This window comes from Periplaneta americana, chromosome 2 (genome assembly GCF_040183065.1).
Source record: "Periplaneta americana isolate PAMFEO1 chromosome 2, P.americana_PAMFEO1_priV1, whole genome shotgun sequence".
NCBI classification, from domain to species: domain Eukaryota; kingdom Metazoa; phylum Arthropoda; class Insecta; order Blattodea; family Blattidae; genus Periplaneta; species Periplaneta americana.
The window spans coordinates 74,419,820-74,443,675 of NC_091118.1; the positions used below are offsets into that span (position 1 = coordinate 74,419,820).

Below are 23,856 nucleotides of genomic sequence, written 5' to 3' on the forward strand. Positions count from 1 at the left end.
TTAGTAAACAGATACACTGAAGTGGAAAAGAAGTTAAAGGAGGTTATCCAAGAGCAGGTGGTGTTAAAATCGATAGTTAAAAAATGGGAAAATGACAGTAGAATTAATAACATTGTAATTTATGGTGTTGAAGAGCGCAATCATGAAAAAGGAATTGATACTGGTTTCGTAGTGTTAGAATTATTAACTAAGTATTTCAGTCTAAACTTGGACATAAGTGCGATTAATAACGCGTATAGAGTCGGTAACGGAAAAAAAAGACCAATTATTGTGAAATTGAACAGTTACTTTATCAAAGAGCACATCATTGCCAATACGCGTCAACTCAAAGGCACAAATATATTCATAGAAAATGACTTTGCAAAAGAAATTAGAGAGAAAAGAAAGAAACTAATTCCAATATTAAAAGAAGCTCGAGGTAAAGGATTGAGGGCAACTTTAGTAAAAGATAAAATGAAGATAAACAGAAACATAGTTAACGTAGAGGCCTTAAATAATCAATTCACTGAGGATTTATTAAGTTGCTGCAACAACAGAAATAACGAAATAGAGACTTGTGGAAATAGAGCATCATCGACACCACACGTAAACAGAAGTGCATCACGAAACAGGAAGTCTAGAAGCGTAGAGAGGACTGATAAGAAAAGTAACTCATCAAGTGGGCAGAAGGAATCAGAAATAACAAATAGAAGAATTGATGAGCTTACGGCAGTGAATGATATTAGAGCATACCTAAATAAACTAGACAGCACTGTTTTCACAGATCCCTTTAGAAGAAAGAAGAGTGAAGAAGGAAAACCTTGTATGGAAGAAGAAGCTGGAACCTGTGAAGATGCTGTTTGGGGAGCTGGGGCACAGACTGAGAGAACGACCAGTGAGGGTAGTCCGAGGCGCGCAAGTGAAAATACATCAAGGAGAAGCGATTGTGGATCAACCGGCAAAGTCAGCGCAAGTGAAGACCAATTAATAAGAATGCCACATGCCGTTGGTAGTCCGGGGTGTGCGAGAGGAAGTGCTACAATTTGGAGGAGCTGTGCGATACCGACCGATGAAGTAGAAGCAGGTGACGAACAGTTAATAAGAGGTAAAATGACAAATAGAAACTCTAACAGAAATAAAGTAGATTCAATCAAAACTATAGATACTGAACGAAACTACCTACTAAGAGATAGGCATCAGCAAAGATTAAATTTTCCTAAAATCAGAAAAACTTATTATTAATTAAATAAGGTAAGAAGACAGGTTTTGGAAATAAGATAGAATTACGTCAAGGTTTTTTTTTTTTTTTTTTTAAATAATAATAAAAAAAAATTGAAAATAGAGAACTAAGGTAGTTATTAAGGTATTCCGATAGTTATATTAATTAGTAAAAGTTCAGAAGAAAATTTGACTTTATAAATTGTTTAACTAATATATTTTAATTTCAATAAGAATGCAATTATAATAAATTTATTAGATCATAATAGAAATCATAATAGAAATGAATCGATAATGAGTACATGCGACATAATGATGAAACTAAACTAAATCTGAGGTTGATTATGTAAGCAATTTGTCAAGCTTGTTTTTAAGCAGGCATGCGGTAGTCTTCGTAGAAGTTACGCAAACGTTTCTGCTGACATGAAAATATTGTAAGAAAGAAAGATTAACCTACATATGGAATGTACCGATTCAGCTATTTCAGGTTCATGACTTACAGTATGTCGACATCTGATCATCTAATTGGAATAATAAATTATTATGTAAAATAAGACCTAAATATTACAATTAGATTTTTTGAAAAGGAGCAAATAATTAAGGTTTAAAGTCTTAAGGGTTATCACGATTGGTTTAAACATGCACTAAAACAAGACGTAAGTGCAAGTTTGAACCAATAAATTATTGAGATTTGCGATAGATTAATTAGTTTAGGAAATTGTATATTTATTATGTAGAACTACATTTGTATATAGATCTTTTGTTAAATTATTAAGTTTTGTACTTTTGTGAACAATATCAATAAAGCTATCTATCTATCTATCTAATAATACATTGAACGAGGTAATAGTATTGTCAAGACATAATTATTATTAGAGAGAGATTTTATAATTATAAACATCTACTGGATTATCTTTAAAATTCAAATGTCGTCACTGATGATGATGTTCTAATGCATAAATATCTGGCAATAAAACTATTAGTTTTCTTGCAATCCCATACTTTTGGGATTGTTTTTAAAAATTCAAATGTCATCACAGATGTTCTAATGCATGAATATCTGGTAATGAAGCCATTAGTTTTCTTGCAATCCTATATTTTTTTTGGGATTGTATCGTGCATGAATAGGATTGTGCACCTGCTGAGATGGTCCAGATTCATTACTTGATCTTCACAGAAACACAATTTGGTGTATTGCACATCCCTAACCTATGAAGTAGTAGTTGCCTGTCCATGAAATTAACACTGTAAGTGCACATATTCGTAGTTTTTGAGGTATTACTCCAAGATTTCTTTTTTTCCTTTTTCTGAGGAGGTCTTGAAGGTTTGCACTGCAGTCTCAGGCTTATTGTGCCAACCGTCTTATTGTGGGACGATTGTTGAAGTCCTTAAGACCACATTCCTGTAAGTACGTGATTTATTTCTTGGTGCCATCTTATCAATTCAGCTATGGCATCCAGGTCTGACGGAGTCTCCATGTTGATATTTCACAGTCTCCTCAGATCGATATCGATGGCATCTGTTCGCATATCATGTACTACATTCTGCTGGATTCCGTATTGACCTGAAGATCGCAGCACCACGGATACCACAACCGATCACAGTGCCAACTGTCCGAGGGAGCTGCATGCCAACTACATCCTTGGTCTACGGCTATAGTCTGCTGTGAAAGTCCCTTCACCTCCTTGGGATCTATGCAGCTCCATCTGACAAATGACACCTATAGACAAATCACAGCACCACGTCCACTGAAACTATTGCAGGTGATAGATGAAGTTTAAATTAATCAAGGCGAAGTGAGTTTGAGATCCAACGCCAAAGTTACCCAGCAATTCGCCTTCAAATGGTTGAGGGAGAAAACCTCGGAAAAAGCCCAACCAGGTAATTTGTCCTCACTAGGATTTAAACCAGCCCCCTTCATTTCACAGTCAGCAGTTACTCCAAAACAATGAACTACTTCAGGCATCCTTGCTTTACCTTCTGACAGTTTTGTAAGAGATACTTGTATATTGACACTGATTTTAATCCTTGTGTTGTTATACATGCTCTGAATTGTCTGAATTAGGTGTAGTGGGATTCCTTCATTGTGTAAAATCTTCCAGAGTGCTGAACTATTAACAGTGTTAAAAGCTTTCTCCTATTCTATGAAGGCAACATATGTGGGTATGTTGAATTCTTTGTGCTTTTCGATGATTTGTGTACCAGTGTAAATACAATCTATGCAGGAGCGATCCCTATTGTTTTTATAAATACATGAGAGTTTCTGAAGTCCCTAAAATGTACAAAAATACAAAATTGATACAATGTCGTTAAATAACACATTAAAAAAAAAGACAATCAAATTCTTAAAATCTACTTATGATTAGATATAATAAATGCAATTATTGTAAAATTTACAGTATAGCAATATTATATTAAGAATTAAAATTTTTCGACCACATTTCATACTTAACTTTTTTATTGAACTGTAATTATCAGCAGTATTTATAAATTTTAATATTTTTGTGTAAAAGAAAATACTTTTTAATTTATGTTACTTCTGTAGATTCTTTTGTATAGTAGAGCTATAATTATATTTTTATATTAGACCTTTGTAAAGTTTTAAATTTTCAAGTTGTCTATATCACTTTGTTCATGTGGCAGTCCTCTAATGAGGGAAGTTTTTGTAAATTAAACTAAATCTATTTTTTATTCTTCTCAGGCAGTACATTTCACTTGACGATATGTGTCAGAGAAACAATTGTTTGTATACATCTTAAGTCTGATCATTGTGTTATGTTACTAGTCAGCGATGTATGCAATGGAGTGGAAAAGGAACTGACTATACTATCCCAGTACCTTCTGGGCTAGTTGCCTCATGAGGGATGCCTTATTAGTGTCACTTATGAGGTTCAAACCTGTCTTTGGACAGTTAACTAAACAACTTATGAGCATTTAATAAAATAAATAGTTTCACAATGTCTGATTCATACCAAGAACGTATTATCCAAAAATTTGCAAATTTTCAATTTCAAATAGGCAGGAGCTCCATCTTATCATCAGTCATCACATTAACTCTACAGTAGTTGCTTGCTTAAATGCAATGTTAGTGTTTGCATGAATCACAGTTGTTATTTTAAGTTATTTTTACATGCATTTTTTTTAACTTTCTCTGGTTAACTATTAATGATTACATATTAACAGTGTCTAATTTTATTCATTTTTCAATATTCATAAAAGAATTTTATGTTCAATTACACAATATAATCTGTAAAACACAAATTCAGAGATTGAGAATGTTTTCGTGAAGCACAATCGTGATCCTAGAATGCACCAACTTAATCACACGCAAAACAAACACTTGCGGAACACTTGCCAATTACGATGACAAATTGAAAGAGCAGAACAAACGAAAGATACCCAGATAGCAGATGTAAGTGCTGTCATCAAGGATTACCAATCAAAAATAAAGTACTGGACCATGCGACCACTTAAAGGTTAAAGAATGAAGCAGATAAATGGGGTTGTTTTCCAGCTCAGGCAGCACAACAATCTGCAGCATTGCTAAGCTGCTATAATAACAGTTTCTATTAATTCAATTTTATAAATTCATTTCCAAGCAGGAACACCTGCATGAGGTCTAAACAAATATGGCAGTTAACACGTCTTTTAAGTTTGAAATGTGCTTCATTTGTTCATAACAAACTACCAAAAATTTGAATTTGTTTCATTACAGATTGCAAATGCCTCACAGAATTCCATTTGTCTGTTGTAATAGTCTTTGTGGAATGTGTGAAGTACCATAATACTAAACAATGTGGTTCAGGATCCTTCAGAATATCTCCAATTGAACAGATGCCTTCCTTACTAACTTACAAGGGCTTCTTAAAAATGCCTGAATAATCAATGGCCATCTAGACATACACATCTGTTATGAGTTTCAATGTCTTAAATTTCATGTGTAATTTTCGAAAATGCTATCAAGTTGGCAATGGTGCATCAGAAAATCTAGCACTAATTACTATGAACTGGAGTAGTATCTTTTATGCTTTCACCATAAATTAAGCAAATAAACTCGTTCTATGATAAATTTATGCAAAACATTACATAACAAAGAACTTAAAACAGTTGACTTATGACTGACAAAAGAATGTGTATGCAGTGCTACCAACAATCATTTCTAAATTTAAGACAATTTATACTTTACGTCTTTTATTAATGTATTATGTAAAGGAAACTCCTTTCTGTATTTTGAACTTGAGCACAAAATCTACGAAGTGACTGCAAACATACTTTTCTTCACAATAATTCCAAAACATCATTTCTTTTGTTTAATGTTTCTTCTTTATTTCCTCGTTATCAGAAATTAAATATACAAGTTGTCATAAGCCAACTTTTTACTTAATGTTTTTTCTTGCTCCACTATTCATCAACTGGCTGGAGCAGTATACTGCAAAAGTGAAAAATTATATAAATTCCTAATTTGAGGAAAAACAGGAAAACCCCGAGAAAAATTCCAACTGCGACCTTGCCCGCCACAGATGTCACTACAGATTTTTTCGTTGACAGGAATCGAACCCAGGCCACCTCCGTGACAGTCTGAAGGTCTGACCATTCAGCCATCACAGAGATATACCTAATACATACTATAGTGTTATCATTCTTATTTCAATACAACCCAATAGGAGGCACCAGACAGCATTGACGACAATGAACATAGGTTGGACAGGGTCTTGAAAAAATTAATAAGGAATTTTAAAAATAATTGTATAGAAATGAGCAAAAAATTATATTTTTCCCATTTTTTTGACATTCTGGGAGGACCCAGGACACACCATTAAAATCCAGAACAATCTTGCGAAATCCAGGACGTCTGGCAACCCTGCACATTAACCCATTATCTCTTGGCTTAGTGTCTCATGACTTAACAACAAGAAATGGCAGACAACAACATTCACTGCAAATATTTTGGCAATTTCTGAGTACTGACTTTATAATACTCATTCTTTAATTCTCATTCAAACCATTATCAACAAAACAAGTTATCATGAAAGTGTATTTTGTTTGTAAGATCTACATTATTTTTAACATTCCTCTGGCAGTAATGGTAATGTTGAAAAAAGTAGATTCTGGTAATGAGACAGTTTCTGACTATATGAATTTGTTTACTTAAGAGTAAACTAAAACTATTCTCAGAACAGAACGTAGCTGTGTCTGAACATAACCACGAAGTGTGTAGTGACATCACGTCCATTGTCAGATCCATCACAGAAAGGAGAGGTAAAACTAGTTATTTTCAATGAAGAGAAATTTTAATTAGTGTACTATGTATTTTTTATTCTTAATCAAGGGCTGTAAAACCTATTTAAGAAATAAAAAAACTATAGTGATAATGAAGCAAAGACGTAAAAGAAGAAGGTGAAGAATAGATAAACTTACTTGTTCTGTTACTAGATTCTGACAATGCTGATGGTCCACAAGAGGTTCATCTATGACCTCAGATTCTGGTTCATCATCAGATTTATTCTCGTTCTTTAACACGTGCATTGTGTGCTGTTGAAAAAGATTAAAGTGTTACCAACTTAAAAGTTAAACATTTTGATTAGGCCTATATTGTCCAAAAACAAAAGTTTGCATCTTATCAGCATCAAATATTCGTACTGAATTGCAGAATATTAGAAAGTTAGGTTTTTTTTTTTTTAGTTTAGAAGTCTTTCATCTTAAATGTACACAGAATTTGTTAAAAATTTTTGAGAATATTGCACTTCATAACCATTGGTCGATGCCACAACTACTTAGTATAAGTCTTTCACTACCCAACTCATAATCAAATTCCATTTATATGTGTTTGTTGGCATTGATGTTCAGAGTGGTTTCATGAGTGAGAATTTTGTGCTTTGTATCTTGGAATTAAAGGAGCACAGAGTGAAAGTTAAATTTTGTGTAGAGTCTGGTTAAAAAATTACATAGAAGCAGAGAATAATAGTACAGCAGAACCTCGATAATCCGAACATCTGGTAATCCAAACACAATACTGGAAAGCACAAAAAAACGAGAGAATACTAGAAAAAAAGATAGGTTAATATTTTGGTTAAATTTTCTTGCTCTGAAGTTACGTCACTAGGGCTGTTTGTAGTGATCATATTCTTTTTTCTTCCTACTGTCCTGATGTTTTAATCGTTCATTTGAATACTGAACTTCACAGACAGATTTCTGTCCAGCATTGTGGCTGTGTGGATAGCACATGTGCTTCCCAAAGTTCGATTACCAATGTAAGAAATGGAAGAAAGTTTATTTTCCTTCCATGAGATTAGGTCTTTCTTTGTCTGCTGTCTTGTGATTGTCCTGTGATGCCTCTGCGGTGACCCTACACCATGACGATCCCACAACTAGGGAGGCCTGCATTTGAGAGATGTCTAGTGTGTGAGCCAATAAAGCTTCAACCTCTATCCGCAGTAGTATTTAAGTTGGATAAAAGGAGATATTAAACAGAATAAGAAAGGAAGACAATGATTTCTATCACATTTTTATATTTATTAGTGTACAATGTGTATTTTTTAAGTTCAGGTAGAATAATTCCATATATTGAATAATCCAAATGAATTGATAAACGGAACTACCCCTGATCTTAATTATTTTGGCTTATCGAGGTTCTACTGTACATGCTCCTTTATGTACAATTCTGCAATGAGAAAATACTGAAAGCAATATTAATTTTGTAATTACAAATATTATGAGCGAAAATAATTTTCGTTTTTTCGAGGGAGGACATTAAGTACTTATGTGTACCAGTTCAAAGATTAATACAAAATTTTACAGAAACCTTTTTCTAATAGCTGCTTAAGAGAATGGAGTGAAGAAGTACTGTATGAATTCAGCAAATAGTTCCTGTTGCACGATAATGCTGCACTTTTTAAGCAAGTCTTGGAGAATAAAACGATTTCTGTGGTTCACCATTCATCCTACTCTCCTGACCTTTCTCCTTCTAATTACTTTCTGTTTCCAAAACCAAAATTTGAACTAATATGTCGACATAAATGAAATTTGGAGAATAATTACATGGGAATTGGTATTATACAAAAGGAATTTATGTAAACAATACAGTTCGTTTGTAATGACAATGACATGAGATTTCCAAGTTTGACATGCCCTAGCAAAACAGTCAATGCCAGGGTAAAAATTTGGCAGCTTTATTTCAGATGTCATGTGGAACAGATGGCGGAAAAATTGTGTGAAAAGGGAAAATGTCAAAAATCAATGAAAAGAAAGTATTTTACAATATTTAACCAAATTATAATATAAAATCTCCGTGTGGTGACCGGACAAGAATAGTCCCACCATGAGTTCATATGGTTCGTAAAAGGCGAACGAATGAACACCCGGTGCCTGGGGGTATAACTGAGCCACCCTGTCAGTGGGGGATATAAATACACTGAACCGGCCCTCCAGGTTGGGGGTTTGGCGTGGGGTCGACAACCCCACCCAGTAAAAATCCCACCGTCATGAAACTCAAAGTGAAAGAAGCCAGAGGGATCTTATGGCAACGGAAAATGGCAAACAAACATGGCTCACAAACAAGGACGAAGAGTAAACATGACATGAAGATTAGCACATGGAATGTGCACTCACTTTAAGAGGATGCTAGAAAGTTGGGGTGCAAGAACTGGAAGGCTGCTACACAAGATAGAGACGGATGGCGACAATTACTATGGGAGGCCCAGGCCCACCGAGGGCTGTAGCACCAATGATGATGATGATGATGATGATGATAATATAAAATAGTAATCAGGCAGTTCTCTTTTTTTCTCCTAATTCCTAAAGTCGAACCAAAATGTAATATTTTAAAAATCTATTATCCTATAATGACACAAATATTAATGTTCTTGTATTTTTAGTCATATTCTGTAAGCCTAGAGCATAAATTTTCAATTGCCATAAGGATAACAGTTCTTATGACATTCTATAAATAACTCAACAAATGTTTCCAAATTATCACTTTCAACACTCCTAATATAACTATGCATTAAGGAAGTCAAGGCATTATTGAAGACTCAGCTAACAAGCAAACATTCTGATGGGAGCAGATAAAAAAGTTAAATTTTTGTCTTTCACCTTATTAATAATGTCAAAAGAAGTGCTTATACAAATTTTGGCCACTCGACTGCAATTATGAGGGGCATAAAAATTAAGTTCGCCAGAGGTTGTTAACACAAAGAAGACACAATTTTATTGGAAAAATTTATTGGAACAGACACAGCAATTATTTTTTAGCTATTTTTCAACATATTCCCCACCGGAATTGAGATATTTGTCATATCATGGAATCGACAGAGGTGCAGACGGCTGTCAAACGCTGGTTCCGATCCCAGGTGGCTGACTTCTACAATACAAGGACATAAAAATTGATCCCATGGTATGAGAAATATCTGAATTCCAGTGGGAGATATGTTGACAAGTAGCGCAACAATTGCTGTATCTGTTTCAATAAATTTTTCCATGCAATTGTGCTTCTTTTCTGTAAATGGCACCAGGAAAAATCATTTTCTGGATGGCCTCGTAATTGCGGTTGAGTGGCCAAAATTTGTATAAGCACTTCTTTTGACATTATTAACATGATGGAAGAAAATAAATTTAGCTTTTTATATGACTCCATCAGAATGTTTGCTTGTAAGCTCAATGTTGAAAATATCAGCAAACAGGCTGAAAGCAAAGTTAATTTAATTCAGATGGCTGAACAACTTATTCTTCACCATATTTTATATATGGCTAATCTAACTATTTCTGTCTAAGCAACAAGAATTTTCACCTGATCCAGTCTTCTTGCCTGGCCTTCCCTTAGATACTGCCAAATATAAAATCATGCTGAACAAGCAATTATAAGAATGTGCAAACAAGAATGTAAATCTAAAAGGAGTATACTTTGAAATAAAATTAATAAATTATAATATCATCAGAAGTCATGTTTAGTGGTCCAGTGGTTACTGTAATTTCCTTGGATCTAAATAGCATGTGTTTAACCTTGATTGAATACGGAAGATTTTCAGGTGGTAAAAATTCTAAGTGTGATTTTCATCAGACAAGGAAATAAAGCTGTTGGCACTATATAATAGATTTACTGAGTGCAGGAAATATTTCTGTTCATGAATAGAAGGAAAATTCTATGTCCAGGCCAGACATTGGTAACTGATATCACTATAGTAATCACTGAGAAAATATGTCATATAAAGAGTGGGAACATTTCAAATAAAAATCACAGCAGTATGAATACTGTACAATACACAGTATTTGATGGTACACATGTGTGAGGAAAAATGTTCCATTCTATTGAACTTAAGTGCTGTTGCTAGTCAGGAATTGGTACCTGGCTGCCACTATAGAAACGTGTTTTGTTTGATACTTCCACTCACAAAATTCTCTGGTAATAACTCCTTCAGATTAACACATTTTAAAACAGTTATTTTTAAAACAGTTATGTTTATTCCAAATCCCATAATTTTACAAAGCATAATTTCCGAAAAAATTGTATTATTAAGTTATGTGATGTAGTCACATTCGAACAAATTTCAACAATGCAAATCTGGCTTTCAGGTATAGCTCTCTGCGAAATTGATTTGAATAATTTCAAGGGAAAAATTGTTCCAGGTCTGGGCATCGAATCCGGGACCTTTGGACGAGCGCACCAACGCTCTACCAACTGAGCTACCCAGGAACGTACCAGCTATACTTGAAAGCCAGATTTGCATAATATATGTAACTGGTGGTTAACAGAAAACCACAATTCAAGTCACACAGAATTTGTGTGCGCTCAATGTTGGGACTTTGACGTCTTGTCAGCCCCCTTGAGTTATATGGATATAAAGGGGGAAAATGGAGCTGGTATCTAGTATATTCCAGGATAGCTCAGTCAGTAGAGTGTTGGCATGCTCTGTCAAAGGTCTCGGGTTTGATACCCGGCCCCAGAACAATTTTTCCCTTGAAATTATTCATATTTCAACAATATTTATAAATCCTTATTTCCTTCCCTGAGATGGAATTGTGTTTAGGTTGATTTCGTTCTCTACTCTTCTTTAAAGAGACAGCTGGTCACACTAATCCAGTATCTTTCAAATTTGGTTAACTAGGAATGTTGTGGCATGAGTGACTCATTCTTATATTGAATTTCTTGTCAGTTTATGACTGTGGTGTTTCAAAAAGTTCACAATGCTTCATGAACCAAGTAAGCATATAGAGCAGTGGTGCTAGTATGACAAAAAAAATAATAAAAACTGTTCATGGAAAAGGTTTTTAACTTGGTTTATTTTATGAAGCTTTATGAACTGCGAAGGTTATCTAGTGAGTGAAATGAAAGTGATAATGCCAGCAAAATAAGTCCAGGGTCCAGCGCTGAAAATTACACGTATTTACTCTTAATGGGTTGAAGAAACCCTGGAGAAAACCTCAACAAGGTAACTTGTACCAACTAAGATTTGAACCCGGGTTCACTGTTTTACAGTCAGACATGCCAACCATTACTCCACAGCAGCAGTCTATGGAAAAGGTAGATAGGCCCATACGTAATTTACAGCATGCACAAAACTATGTGATTGCCAATTTTTCAAAGGTCCAGATTTAACTGTTGAAAGACATTACTATGTTTGCATACAGTTTCGGGACTTTGCAAGGAAAGCAATAATTCGGTAAAACATAGAAATATGCGATTTTTCAAATCTCCAGGATAATGACATATGAATTGTAACAACGTTGGATGAATTTTCGAATGACATTTTACACTGAACTACACATTTTCATACTTCCTATGCAGTGCTAGAATGATGTTATGTATGTGAGAGACGGCACTAATAGTGAGTCTGAGAACAGTGAATCAAGTGAAGTTATTAGTCCTTCTTCCCTTGTAGATCTAATACAGCTGAACAGAGACCCTGTAGTTATTTTCAAGCTAAGGATAAAGTGAAACTTAACAAACAAGCATAAATTATTATGAAAAATTGTATTTCTGATGTGAAAAAAAATCAGGTCATGGCTGTGTCGGTGACATGGCTGTGGGTTTTATGTGAATACATCTGATATCAATTGACAGGATCTAGACAAGATCTTTCGTTTGGCACCAAAATCAGTGTACTAGTGCATCGGAGTCACGAGATATACTGTCCGGAAATATTCGGCCATGCCCAAAATGGTCAACAGTCACTGCGGGCCCACACCAGCACCTCGTGCATGCTCGGCACCAACTCAAGGACATGCTCACATCGTAGTCATATACCCAATCAAATGAGACATTTATTTCAATCCTGTTAGTCAAGAAGTTATAGGCTAGTGCCAGAATGGATGAACATTCAAATGTTACATCGCCATTTCCATTCTGATATCCCATGTGTCAGTCTGATTTTAATGATGTATTCAAATCAAAATTTCCCATCTTATGCACAGGCAAAGAAGTAATACAACATTCTGCTTAGCCTCTATATTAGGTCAATGCAATGTGCTATCAAATAATGCATCTGGTGTAACATTATTTCATAATACACATGTGCAAGGTGAAAAAATAAAATTGAAAATGGGGATCAATTAAGTTGTGATCAGTCATGAAGGGTCAGTGACTTACTTGTTAACTATTTTCCATTGGAAAATCAACAACCAATAACTTATTGTTACCCAACTTACTAATGCTTTGCAATTTTTATCAAGATTTTAGACATACACTAGACCTATATGATACAGTAAGTGTAAAACAATTTGAAAACAAAAATACATGCAATTAAATTAATATGAGAACACTGCACAACATGCATAACAACGTAGAATGTTCTTAAATGAATCTTACAATATATACAGTGGCGTTGCAATAGCTTCTACAAAGTGAGAGGTGAGGGTTAATTCAAAAGTTATCAATCAATCTGCTTAATGTATCCAGCTGTTTGCTGACAACATAAAGTCCACTATAGTCCACTGTAGTATATTCAGTTGTTGTTTTTCACGAGAAATGAGGGGTATTTTGATCGGTGTTCATTATAGATGCCTGTTGCTAGTAGCCAGAGGTGGGGTGTAGTCAATATATACTGCAGGGCTGTGTCTTCTGCAACTGGTACTGATGATTTTAATTTACTTCTTTTGTGGTTTATGGATGGACAGTATAGAAGAATGTGTTCCACATCTTCATCATGATTATTACACCACAGACAAGTAGGATTATCAGAAATGTGAAATCGGTTTAGGTACAATTGAGTGACAATGTGACCTGTTCTGGCTCTTATTAAAAATGTTTGAACATGTCTGAGCAAGTTTTTGTACATTTCCAGGTCATTTGGTTTCTTTTGTACAGACTGTAAAATTTTTCCTTTGTCAGAAGAGAGCCAATTGTTGATCCATAGGTTTGTAAAATGAGACTTTACTGAAGCAAAAGCATTGGATAGAGATATCACTTGAAGAGGTCTTGGTTGCAAATATGTTGCCTGTTTTGCAATGTTATCGACTTTCTCATTTCCAGGTATACCACAATGACTAGGTATCCATTGAAATGTTATTTCCTTTTGGAGTTCTTTTAGTTTACTTAGTTGTTTCTGAATTGGAATAATTCTATGTGCATATAGGTTTGGTATATATTTAATTATATTAAATATAGCTCCCTTGGAGTCAGTAAGTATGCAAATAGATTTTTCAGAAATTTGAGTAACACACTGAAGAGCAGCACAATAGCTAGCAATTCAGTGTCAAGACTGGAGGAGGATTAACATGGTATGAAATAACTTTCTTGATATTTTGGAATATAATACCCTGCTCCTGATGTCCCATTATTAGGATTTAAAGATCCATCTGTATAAATTTTGAAGGTGATCCTTATATGTACTGCAGAGTAGTTCCATGGAATCTAACTTAAGAATGTATGGAGGATCATTTTTGGAATCATCTCCTGGAATTTGTATGCTATGTTCTGGAATCACCCATTTCCGTGGAGGAATTTCGTTCACAACTGGAGTTTTAGCAATGAGTGTGTCTGTGATATACATTGGTATTTCTTCTTTTTTTATTCTATAGAAATTACACAGGATATCATCTGACAGTTTGAAGAATATCTGAGATCTGGATGAGGCTTGCAATTTTAAATGTAGTTATAAAGCATGAACTTTTTTTCATGTTAAATTTCTTAAACATTCTAAAAATTTTACAGAGTGGGTCAGAACTAAGGACTGGCACTTCTACCATCTCTCAACATCAGTACTGAATTCAGATATTTTCTCTTAGGGGGTGGGGGAGAGAATTTATACTATATCGAGGAAGGTGGAACTGACAGCAAAAGAAACAATACTTCAGATCTTATGTATAGGTCGCACCAGGGATTTTGGCAGATGGATTTTCTTAATGTGTACTGGAGAGCGAGTTCTCACCGCTGCAAGATCGGCTGTTATCTCTGTCGCAGTGGAATGGGTAGGACATAAGAGTAAACATGCATGCCCGAGTATTTGTGCACTCTGGCCAGTCACCTCCAAAAACTAAACAAATATTACAGTAGTCTATATGTGTCTTTGGTATTCCCAAGAAACTTATTCGAATAATTAAAATGTGTCTCAATGAAACTTACAGCATAGTCCGTATAGGCCAGTTTCTATCTGATGCTTTTCCAATTCACTGCAGGCTAAAGCAAGGAGATGCACTATCATCTTTACTTTTTAACTTCGCTCTAGAATGTGCCATTAGGAAAGTTCAGGATAACAGAGGGGGTTTGGAATTGAACGGGTTACATCAGCTTTTTGTCTATGCGGATGACGTGAATATGTTAGGAAAAACTCCACAAACGATTAGGGAAAACACGGAAATTTTACTTGAAGCAAATAAAGCGATAGGTTTGGTAGTAAATCCCGAAAAGACAAAGTATATGATTATGTCTCGTGACCAGAATATTGTACGAAATGGAAATATAATCTGTTATATATATATATATATATATATATATATATATATATATGTATATGGAAATATGTTAATCCTTAGTCAATAGATAAGACTGAGTTTTACGAAATACGAACATTAAGGGATGGAAAATGGGAGGCAGTAATGATCAAAATAATTAGCCTATACCGATTTATTTTGTTTAACCAGCAGACGTGCAGCCTTTAAATTTAAAACAAAGATTCACTCATAAAATTGGGTTAGACTATTCATCTCATCTCTCAGAACTGTTTCTAAAATGTATAAGGAAAGTAAAAAAATTCAATTTCATGTAGGCTACTCCCTTGAAATAACTTCATTTTTGTTTTTTTTTGTTTTTTTTTTTTTACTTCCGAGCAGAGAGGAGAGAGAAAGAAGTCGACGATTTTAAAAATTCACTAAACTATATTTAACTAGAGACGTAAAATTTAAAATGAAGGTTACTCTCTACAATATTGGTTAAACATTCTTAGATTTTTTAAATACCATATCCTAAGGTACTGATGAAAAGGCAGAAGGGAGTGAGAAATCTCATGTCATCCGATCTCGATGAAAAGTCCTTATCTGGGGATCTTTGCGATCACAGAATACGAATAAGGTATTATTTAGTCCGACTTTGTCCCTAAAGTGGTGGAGTGGGACAAAAATGGGTTAAAAATTAAATTAGATATCTTAGGGGTTTTCGAGACGAAAATTACGAATAATACAATTTGTGCGAATTCAATATGGCAGTTTCAGTAATATGAATTATATTTTAAAAAATTAAACATCGGATATAGCACAGGTAATACATGTATAGTATTTAAGGGGGTATGTAACATCTTTTGATAGTAGGCCTATACATTTAGTAAAATCCAAAGTGTAATTTCTACATATTCTGAATGAATGTTGTGCTGGAATTTAATATAGTCATCAGCCAATACCTCTAGATTAATAAACAATTTTTTAGAATCCATAAAATACTTATTGTGAATGGTAATTATATTTTTCAATTGGTGGAATTTGTGCAGGGAAAATTGGTTTCTCCGATATTTTGTACGATTTCGAATATTTTAAAATGCTTTCTTCTCTGTTGTATTCACAATGTGCGTGTGAAGAAATTATTGCCCTTGTAATATCCAATACAATCCTATTTATTATACTCTTATATAAATCTAACTTCCGCAGCATGCAATTTTACCCAATTAACCAAATTATATTTTGATTATTAAGAAGAATCGTAATTTTATTAACTTGAATTGTTGCACCACCGGTAGACGATCCCTAGATTATTACTGGACAAATCTTGTATATTGATCTGGTAAGGGTAGGATTTTCCTTTTAATTAAGAATTAATTTAATTTAGCAAATGTAGGAGACGTATTGTAAAATCATTGCAAACGGAAGTCATTTACATTTATTAAAGGTATTCTTTGAGTAGGACAGTACCATGGTGTGTTTCATAATAAGGATAATTGATATGAGCTGCTGTTATGAAAATATGAATGACTCAGAATGTTATCACATCTCATTCTCGCAGCTTACACAAACTATATTGGCTCACCTACTGGAAATGTCATCGAGGTCATCTGCCAAAATCGGTGCCTCCAACTATAACAACAACAACAACAGAAGCAGTCTATGTGAAAGGAAACACACAAAAATGTGGTAATCTATATTGATTGTTTTAAATATCACTGACTTAATACATTCACTTAAAAATGTTGGCAAAATCCAAGAAAGAATTGCTGCTTTCCATTCAATATGCTGGATGACGTAATAGACCTATCTGGCATCATGTATGTCCACACATTACACTGCAAGTACGAAAAACTGTTCTAATAAAAATGTGGCAATTTAATTTAACCCAATAAGAGTAGTAGAATACCAAAGGGAGTAGTGTATGAATCGATTTAATATACATATTGTAACACACTTGATAGTGGGTAAGTGTAGTAACACCATCACTCGGATATTTACCATATTAGTATCTTGTACAAAGTAAGTTAATTCGTGATTCCTTTTTTTTAATTATGTTTATTTAACGGCGCTCGCAACTACTGAGGTTATATCAGTGTTGCCAGTATGCCAGAATTTTGTCCCACAGGAGTTCTTTTACATGCCAGTAAATTTACTGACATGAGGCTGTCGCATTTAAGTACATTTAAAAGCCAACGACCTAGGCTGGGATCGAACCCGCAACCTCGAGCACAGAAGGCCAGCACTATACCGACTGCACTACCCAGGCCCACTAGTAAGGTTAATTGCAAACTAATGAATTCAGTTCTAGTATATAATAACAAAGTGATATGTTTAATACATTGTAAGTATTTCATATTAATTATATAGGCCTATAAGTATAATGTTTAAGGGTTTGTTCATCAACGAATTTGTAGCGTAATGACTATGACAGTGGTTCACTAAATTAAAGGTCCTAGGATCGAATCCCGGTATATTCAAAGGTAAGTTAGGTATTCTAATAGTAATTAATAGAATAAAGTAAGTAGAGAAAGAAACAGAGAAAAAAAATATGTGAGGAAGGGAGTGCAGTGAAGTGGTGTAGAGTGTGATAAAGAAAAGCAGAGGTACCTAGCGGGAGTATCGGGGGCAATAGCTCCCAATTAAATTCATATTTTTAAGTATTGTCATCGTGCGTGACGTCATATATCGCATCATCGATCTATTGGTCTGGAAAAACAGCGACTGATTCTTTGATTTTACCAAAACAAGTTAACATTGCTTAGTTCGATGTTCAAAAATACGTTGACATCTATTATAAAAGCTTTTGAATAAACCTAGTAAAAAGGTCTCTTAATTTTTCTTTTATTTTATTGGTTATTTAACGACGCTGTATCAACTACCAGGTTATTTAGCGTTGATGAGATAGGTGATAGCAAGATGATATTTGGCGAGATGAGGCCAAGGATTCGCCATAGATTACCTTGCATTCACATTACGGTTGGGGAAAACCTCGGAAAAACTCAACCAGATAATCAGCCCAAGCGGGCATCAAACCTGCTTCCAAATGCAACTTCAGACCGGCAGGCAAGCCACTTAACCGACTGAGCCACGCCGGTGGCTGGTCTCTTAATTTAATTTAATGAAGGTAATTAAAGTTTTTCTGTATATATTATATTTTATGTTACAATTATTAGCAAAATAAATAAATAAATGTTTTCCTGTATTTGAAAAGTGACATTGTCTATATAGTCAAGGCACCCCGAATTTTCTGACATGCCTCTGATTATACAGAAATATATAGCTTTAGCTTAGAATCACTTGTCCCCTTCATCTTCACAAGATGAACCATTCTCAATGCACATTGTGGTAAAATCTTGGAAATTTAAAGATAGATCTCAATTTTTTTAGCTTTGGCCTATAAATACTTCAGCTTTGATGCTGACGTTAATTCTCTGCATATTCACCATCTTAGCAGCTGCTGCAAGTAGCCTATAAACTAAACGTAAGCATGCTCATTAAAACAGGGCCTTAACAAGCATGGAATATCTCCTCTCTATTGTCATACGTTTTTCTGTTCTAATTCCTCTCATTTCATATTCAGGACACTTAAAATGACAATTTTTCATTTAATGCCTCTGACTAGACTAGTAAGTTATATCTCGAACAACTGAGGTGCCAAAAAAATACTTTCATGTGTTCTAACACTCCCTCTTGGTACAAAACGAAATAAAAATAAAAACAGGAGTATGTATAAGAAAACTTACACACTCCTTGGGTAAATTTCACAGAAGCAGTGTACTGGGTACAAAGGCAAACCACGAAGCACATCTTAATGACATTATGCTTAAGGTGCTGCGATTTATGCTAAAGAATACAAAAAAGAGACTTTAAAAAATATTATTCATAATTAATAGGGCATATTAAAAGATAAAAAGGTAAAGGTATCCCCGTAACATGCCATGAAGGCACTTGGGGGGCATGGAGGTAGAGCCCCATGCTTTCCATGACCTCGGCACTAGAATGAGGTGGTGTGGTCGGCACCACGCTCTGACCGCCTTTTACCCCCGGGAAAGACCCGGTACTCAATTTTATAAAAGGCTGAGTGAACCTTGGGGCCGTTCTGAAAGTTTGGCAACGAGAAAAAATCCTGTCACCACAATGGGATCGAACCCCGGACCTTCCAGTCCGTAGCCAGCTACTCTACCAACTGAGCTACCCAGCCGCAACTAATAGGGCATATTACATAAAAATATATCAGGTATACAAATTTCAGTATAATTGAACAGGAGAAGCCTACCATTTACATAATATGTCATTTCTCCACTAACTTAACCTCAATGGAAGTAATACTCGTCTTGGAACAGTCCTTGTGTATGTAATTGATTTTAATGCTCATTTTTATCTTTATTAAGCGCCAGTGGGAGTTTGGGGAGTGACAGCATACTTGGGACATGGCTAATACATTATTTTATTAGGTTAAAATGTTATGTTATATTTAACGACGCTCACAACTGCAGAGGTTATATGAGCGTCGCCGGATGTGCCGGAATTTTGCCCCGCAGGAGTTCTTTTACATGCCAGTAAATATACTGACATGAGCCTGTCGCATTTAAGTACACTTAAATGCCATCGACCTGGCATTTAAGTACACTTAAATGCCATCGACCTGGCCCGGGATCGAACCCGCAACCTTGGGCAGAGAAGATCAGCGCTATACCAACTCGCCAACCAGATCGACTTATTGTATTAGGTAGAATATGGGATTAAAGTTTAATCAATTCTCGGCTAACAAGCAAACATTCTCGTGGGGCAGATAAAAAAAAGTTCATTTTTTCCTTCCACCATGTTCATAATGTCAAAACAAATGCTTATACAAATTTTGGTCCCTCGAGCACAATTACGAGGGCCGTCCTGAAAGTAAGTTTCCCTGGGACCATTTACAGAAAGAAAACACAGTTCCATGGAAAGATTTATTGGGACAGATACAGCAAATGTTGAGCTATTGCTCAACATATTCAGCAAATGTTGAGCTATTGCTCAACATATTCCCCATCACAAATGAGACACAACTTTCGTAACTCTGTGTCGTAGAAGTCTGCCGCCTTGGATCGGAACCAGTGTGCGACAGTTGTCTGCACCTGTCTGTTCATCCTATAGTATGATAAATGTCTCAATTCCGGTGAGAAATATGTTGAAAAATAGCTCAACTTTATTGCTGTATCTGTTCCAATATATCTTTCAATGAAATTGTGTTGTTTAGTCAAATGTCCAAAGACAGGTCTGAATCTCACAAGTGGCACCAAAAAGACACCACAAAGACAACTAGGCCAGGAGATAATGGGATATAGTGGCCAGTTCCTTTCCCCCCTCCATTACATACATTGCCGACTAGCTACATATTACAGTAGTCAGACTTCAGATGCATACGAACAATTAATTGTTCTTCCTCAGACACGTATCTTGAAGCGAGATGTACTGCCTGATAATAGATGTACAGTAGTGGCAAAAAAAAAACCGGAACGATCCTTGTAGCTAATTTCAGACCCTTGTTCACTCCAGAGCACGACAGACTGGTAACTAAGACTTTCGTGGTTCGAATCCTGCCTGGGAAGGAAACTTTTTTTTGTTCCATATTCAAATTTATTCCCAATACTTTTCGATTTCAGCGATATTTTACTACTTAATTAACTTATTCCCAAAACACGAATTTTACCAGCAATCGACTTTCAGAAATCCCGGAGGTTGATTGCCGCCCTCACATAAGCCCGCCATCGGTCCCTATTTTGAGCAAGATTAATCTAGTCCCTACCATCATATCCCACCTCCCTCAAATCCATTTTGATATTATCTACATTTTTTCTATGATATGAAAAATATATATTTAATTCTATTTGTACTACATATTATTACAACAGTTACGTGTTGTCCCACCCAAAACGCTTATCTACAACAGGTGGAATTTAGTACATCATATCTATGAAATTACCAATACTTGCATAGTATTACCCACATACATTAAACACTATATGCCACCTACACTTAAGTACTCAACTATAATACATAAATTTTCACACCTCTCAGCCAAACACTTTACTCTGAACTGTCCATGAGACACTATACGAAAGAAATCTAATGTTAATACCTCCATGTTGCAAGACCATTAAATGGAAAATCACATCTGCAGTCATATAAGTGGTGTGTTAAATCATAATTATAAGACGGAAAATGAATACGTTATTTAAAAACAGTTTCATGACAGAAGATTTTAACTGTTCTAAAATACAACCTTCCATACGAAAATAATAAACATGGCTTCCCGTTCCCAAATTCAGCATGGCCAACTCTCCTGGGCTACATTGCCAACCATCAAACATAAAATTATTTAATTGTATTATGAATTTATGATTATAGGAAGTTGATTAGAAAGAAGTTTTCCTGAATTTATAAGGGCATTTATTTCTCAGAACTAAGAAAAATGCACATTCATGGTTTTATCCGAAGGCAGGTTTTAACCTGAAAAACAGGAATGTATTTCAAGTCTGGCGGACCCTTTCAAGACCACCTGTGGTGTTTGCCCTGTGGCGCCAAGGTACTATTTTTCAAGACCGGGCAGCACGAGGGCATTTTTATGATTTTCATATTATCGCCAAATTTTGAATTTATAAAAAGTCTTATTTTATTCATATTCAAACAATATCATAAAGGCATCTACTCCGTAGACCCAACAAACTCCATATGAATAATTTCTAACCCATGTTTCCTGTAAGTATTTCCTCGGAAATAATGGCGATAATGATGATGATGATGATGATGATGATGATGATGATGATGAAGACAATTACTATTACCGTGCTACCGAAATCTCAGAGCCAGGATCAGTGGCGTACCGGTACGCAGAAATATATCAAGGGGGAGCTATTATTAAAATTGTTTACAATTTACATTATCGGTATTTTAAATTTTGTGTATTATTATTATTATTATTATTATTATTATTATTATTATTATTATTATTATTATTATGTTACGGTATATATTAATTATGTTCTAATAGAACATATTTATGCATATCCTTATAAATTCTTTGAAATGTAATTTTTGACAGCCCTCCAATTTTAACAGATATTAACTTCTGTTTAATTATGTATAATAAAAAATGCTTATGTCATTATTACACTTACGCAATAATCATCTATACGTACTTATATTTAGTTAACAGTTATTCGCATATGATATATAGGACACTTTACTTTATATAACAGGAAAAATCGGCAATGGTAAACTTAGCGGTTCCTGCTTAGGTCGTTATTGCACGCATGCAAGTACAACGGGATTCAAAAGCACTGCCATAATAAAAGAAGGCTGACGGTTTTATGTATGCAATTGACGGCGTAGTTTACGAAGCCGACACTTGGAAACAATAAAATATACTGAAATAAATTTAATTAAACACAATAATGGGACATGGATTTCACTAAGGATGAAGAATGAAACTGGCATGATTAATATATTGAAGGAGTAGGAGGACTATACGAAATTTAAAGTTGTTCTGAAATTGAAAACTAAAACTTATGCCTACGTTTTACAGGGTAAAGTTGCCTAATTCCGTGATACCCCTAATCCCGTGATACTTTTTTAAATTGAATGTCAGTCAAAGTTTGTACGTACCAGTATGCCTTACGTCGATGTACATTTTGTTACATTTGACAGTAAAACATTAGAGAAGGAAACGATTATGGATATAAAAATACTCAAATCTAAATGTATTTTTTTTTAATGTCATGGGGAGGTTCAAAGTCCCTATATGTCCATATGCTCCTGACCAGAACGCTTTTGTGTTTAGAAATACACCACTGCTCATAAGTGATACCAATAAGATATCACTCATGACAGTCATGAGAGGAGATAATGGGGTAGGGTAACCAGTTCCTCACCCCCTCTTTTGCATACATCGCTGATAGTAACATATTGCACTATTCAGACTTCATATGTAGGCTACACAAACAATCCGATAGGGGTTTAGGTTAGTAGGTTTTTTTAACGACGCTTTATCAGTATCTTAGGTTATTTAGCGTCTGAATGAGATGAAGGTGATAATGCCGGTGAAATGAGTCCGGGGTCCAGCAGATAAGGGTTTAGGCTAGAAAAGTTGGCGTAACGGAATTCGGTAGGAACATTATAACGTCTTTGGTAGGGACTTGAAGCGTTCGTATGACAGGAAGTTCCTGTTGGATTTCTTTCATTTCAGATATCAACATATGGAGCATATCCCCCACTACACGACTAGGTGTGCCGGTAGGTGAGATGTCCCGGACGGGGGGGGGGGGAGAGTGCGCAGATAGGTAGAGTACAATTGCGGGTGCACAGTCATCTTCGAGAAGGAGAAACAATTAACTATCACAATAAACAACATACAGTAGGCTACATAATAGCATAAAAACCACATACCATTCTTCTGTTTCTAAGTAAGTTTTCCTTGAGAAAGAAATTGATATTAACTCAATAATTAATACTTAATATAGTTTAATAAGTTTATTTATTTAATTAATTACAATCGTCCAAAAATAGCATCCAATACACTTGCGTTAAATGCCTAACAGATTCTCGGAAATTAAAAAAAATCGCTTCGCCATTTGTGTAGACCAATTTCATTGCCCAGGTGCGCCATAGGTCGCTGGTCTACTCTATACCCGCAATGATATGCGATGGAGATTTGTTTGGATGCCACAGGGGAACCGGATTGCCCTGAGAAAACCCCTATGTTACCTGGACCGGGTAGGTAAACTGCAATACGTTTCATGTATATGACCTAAAAGA

At 35.0% G+C, this 23,856-nt stretch overlaps 1 protein-coding gene across 3 annotated transcripts in view; it reads right to left on the minus strand.

Annotated features, from left to right (window-relative positions):
* LOC138694336 (trichohyalin-like) overlaps positions 1–21,366 on the minus strand; it is a 236,062-nt gene extending 214,696 nt beyond the window's left edge. The window contains exons 1-2 of one of the 3 annotated variants that reach the window (XM_069817954.1): positions 21,182–21,365; positions 6,616–6,729 (exon numbers count right to left, since the gene is read on the minus strand). In XM_069817954.1, coding sequence (XP_069674055.1) covers positions 6,616–6,729; positions 21,182–21,187 — 120 coding nt within the window. In that variant the 5' untranslated portion in view covers positions 21,188–21,365. Of the gene's footprint in view, positions 1–6,615; positions 6,730–21,181 lie in introns of all 3 variants that reach the window. The other 2 variants (XM_069817953.1, XM_069817955.1) reach the window with 2 other exon arrangements.
* Positions 21,367–23,856: the final 2,490 nt, after the last annotated feature.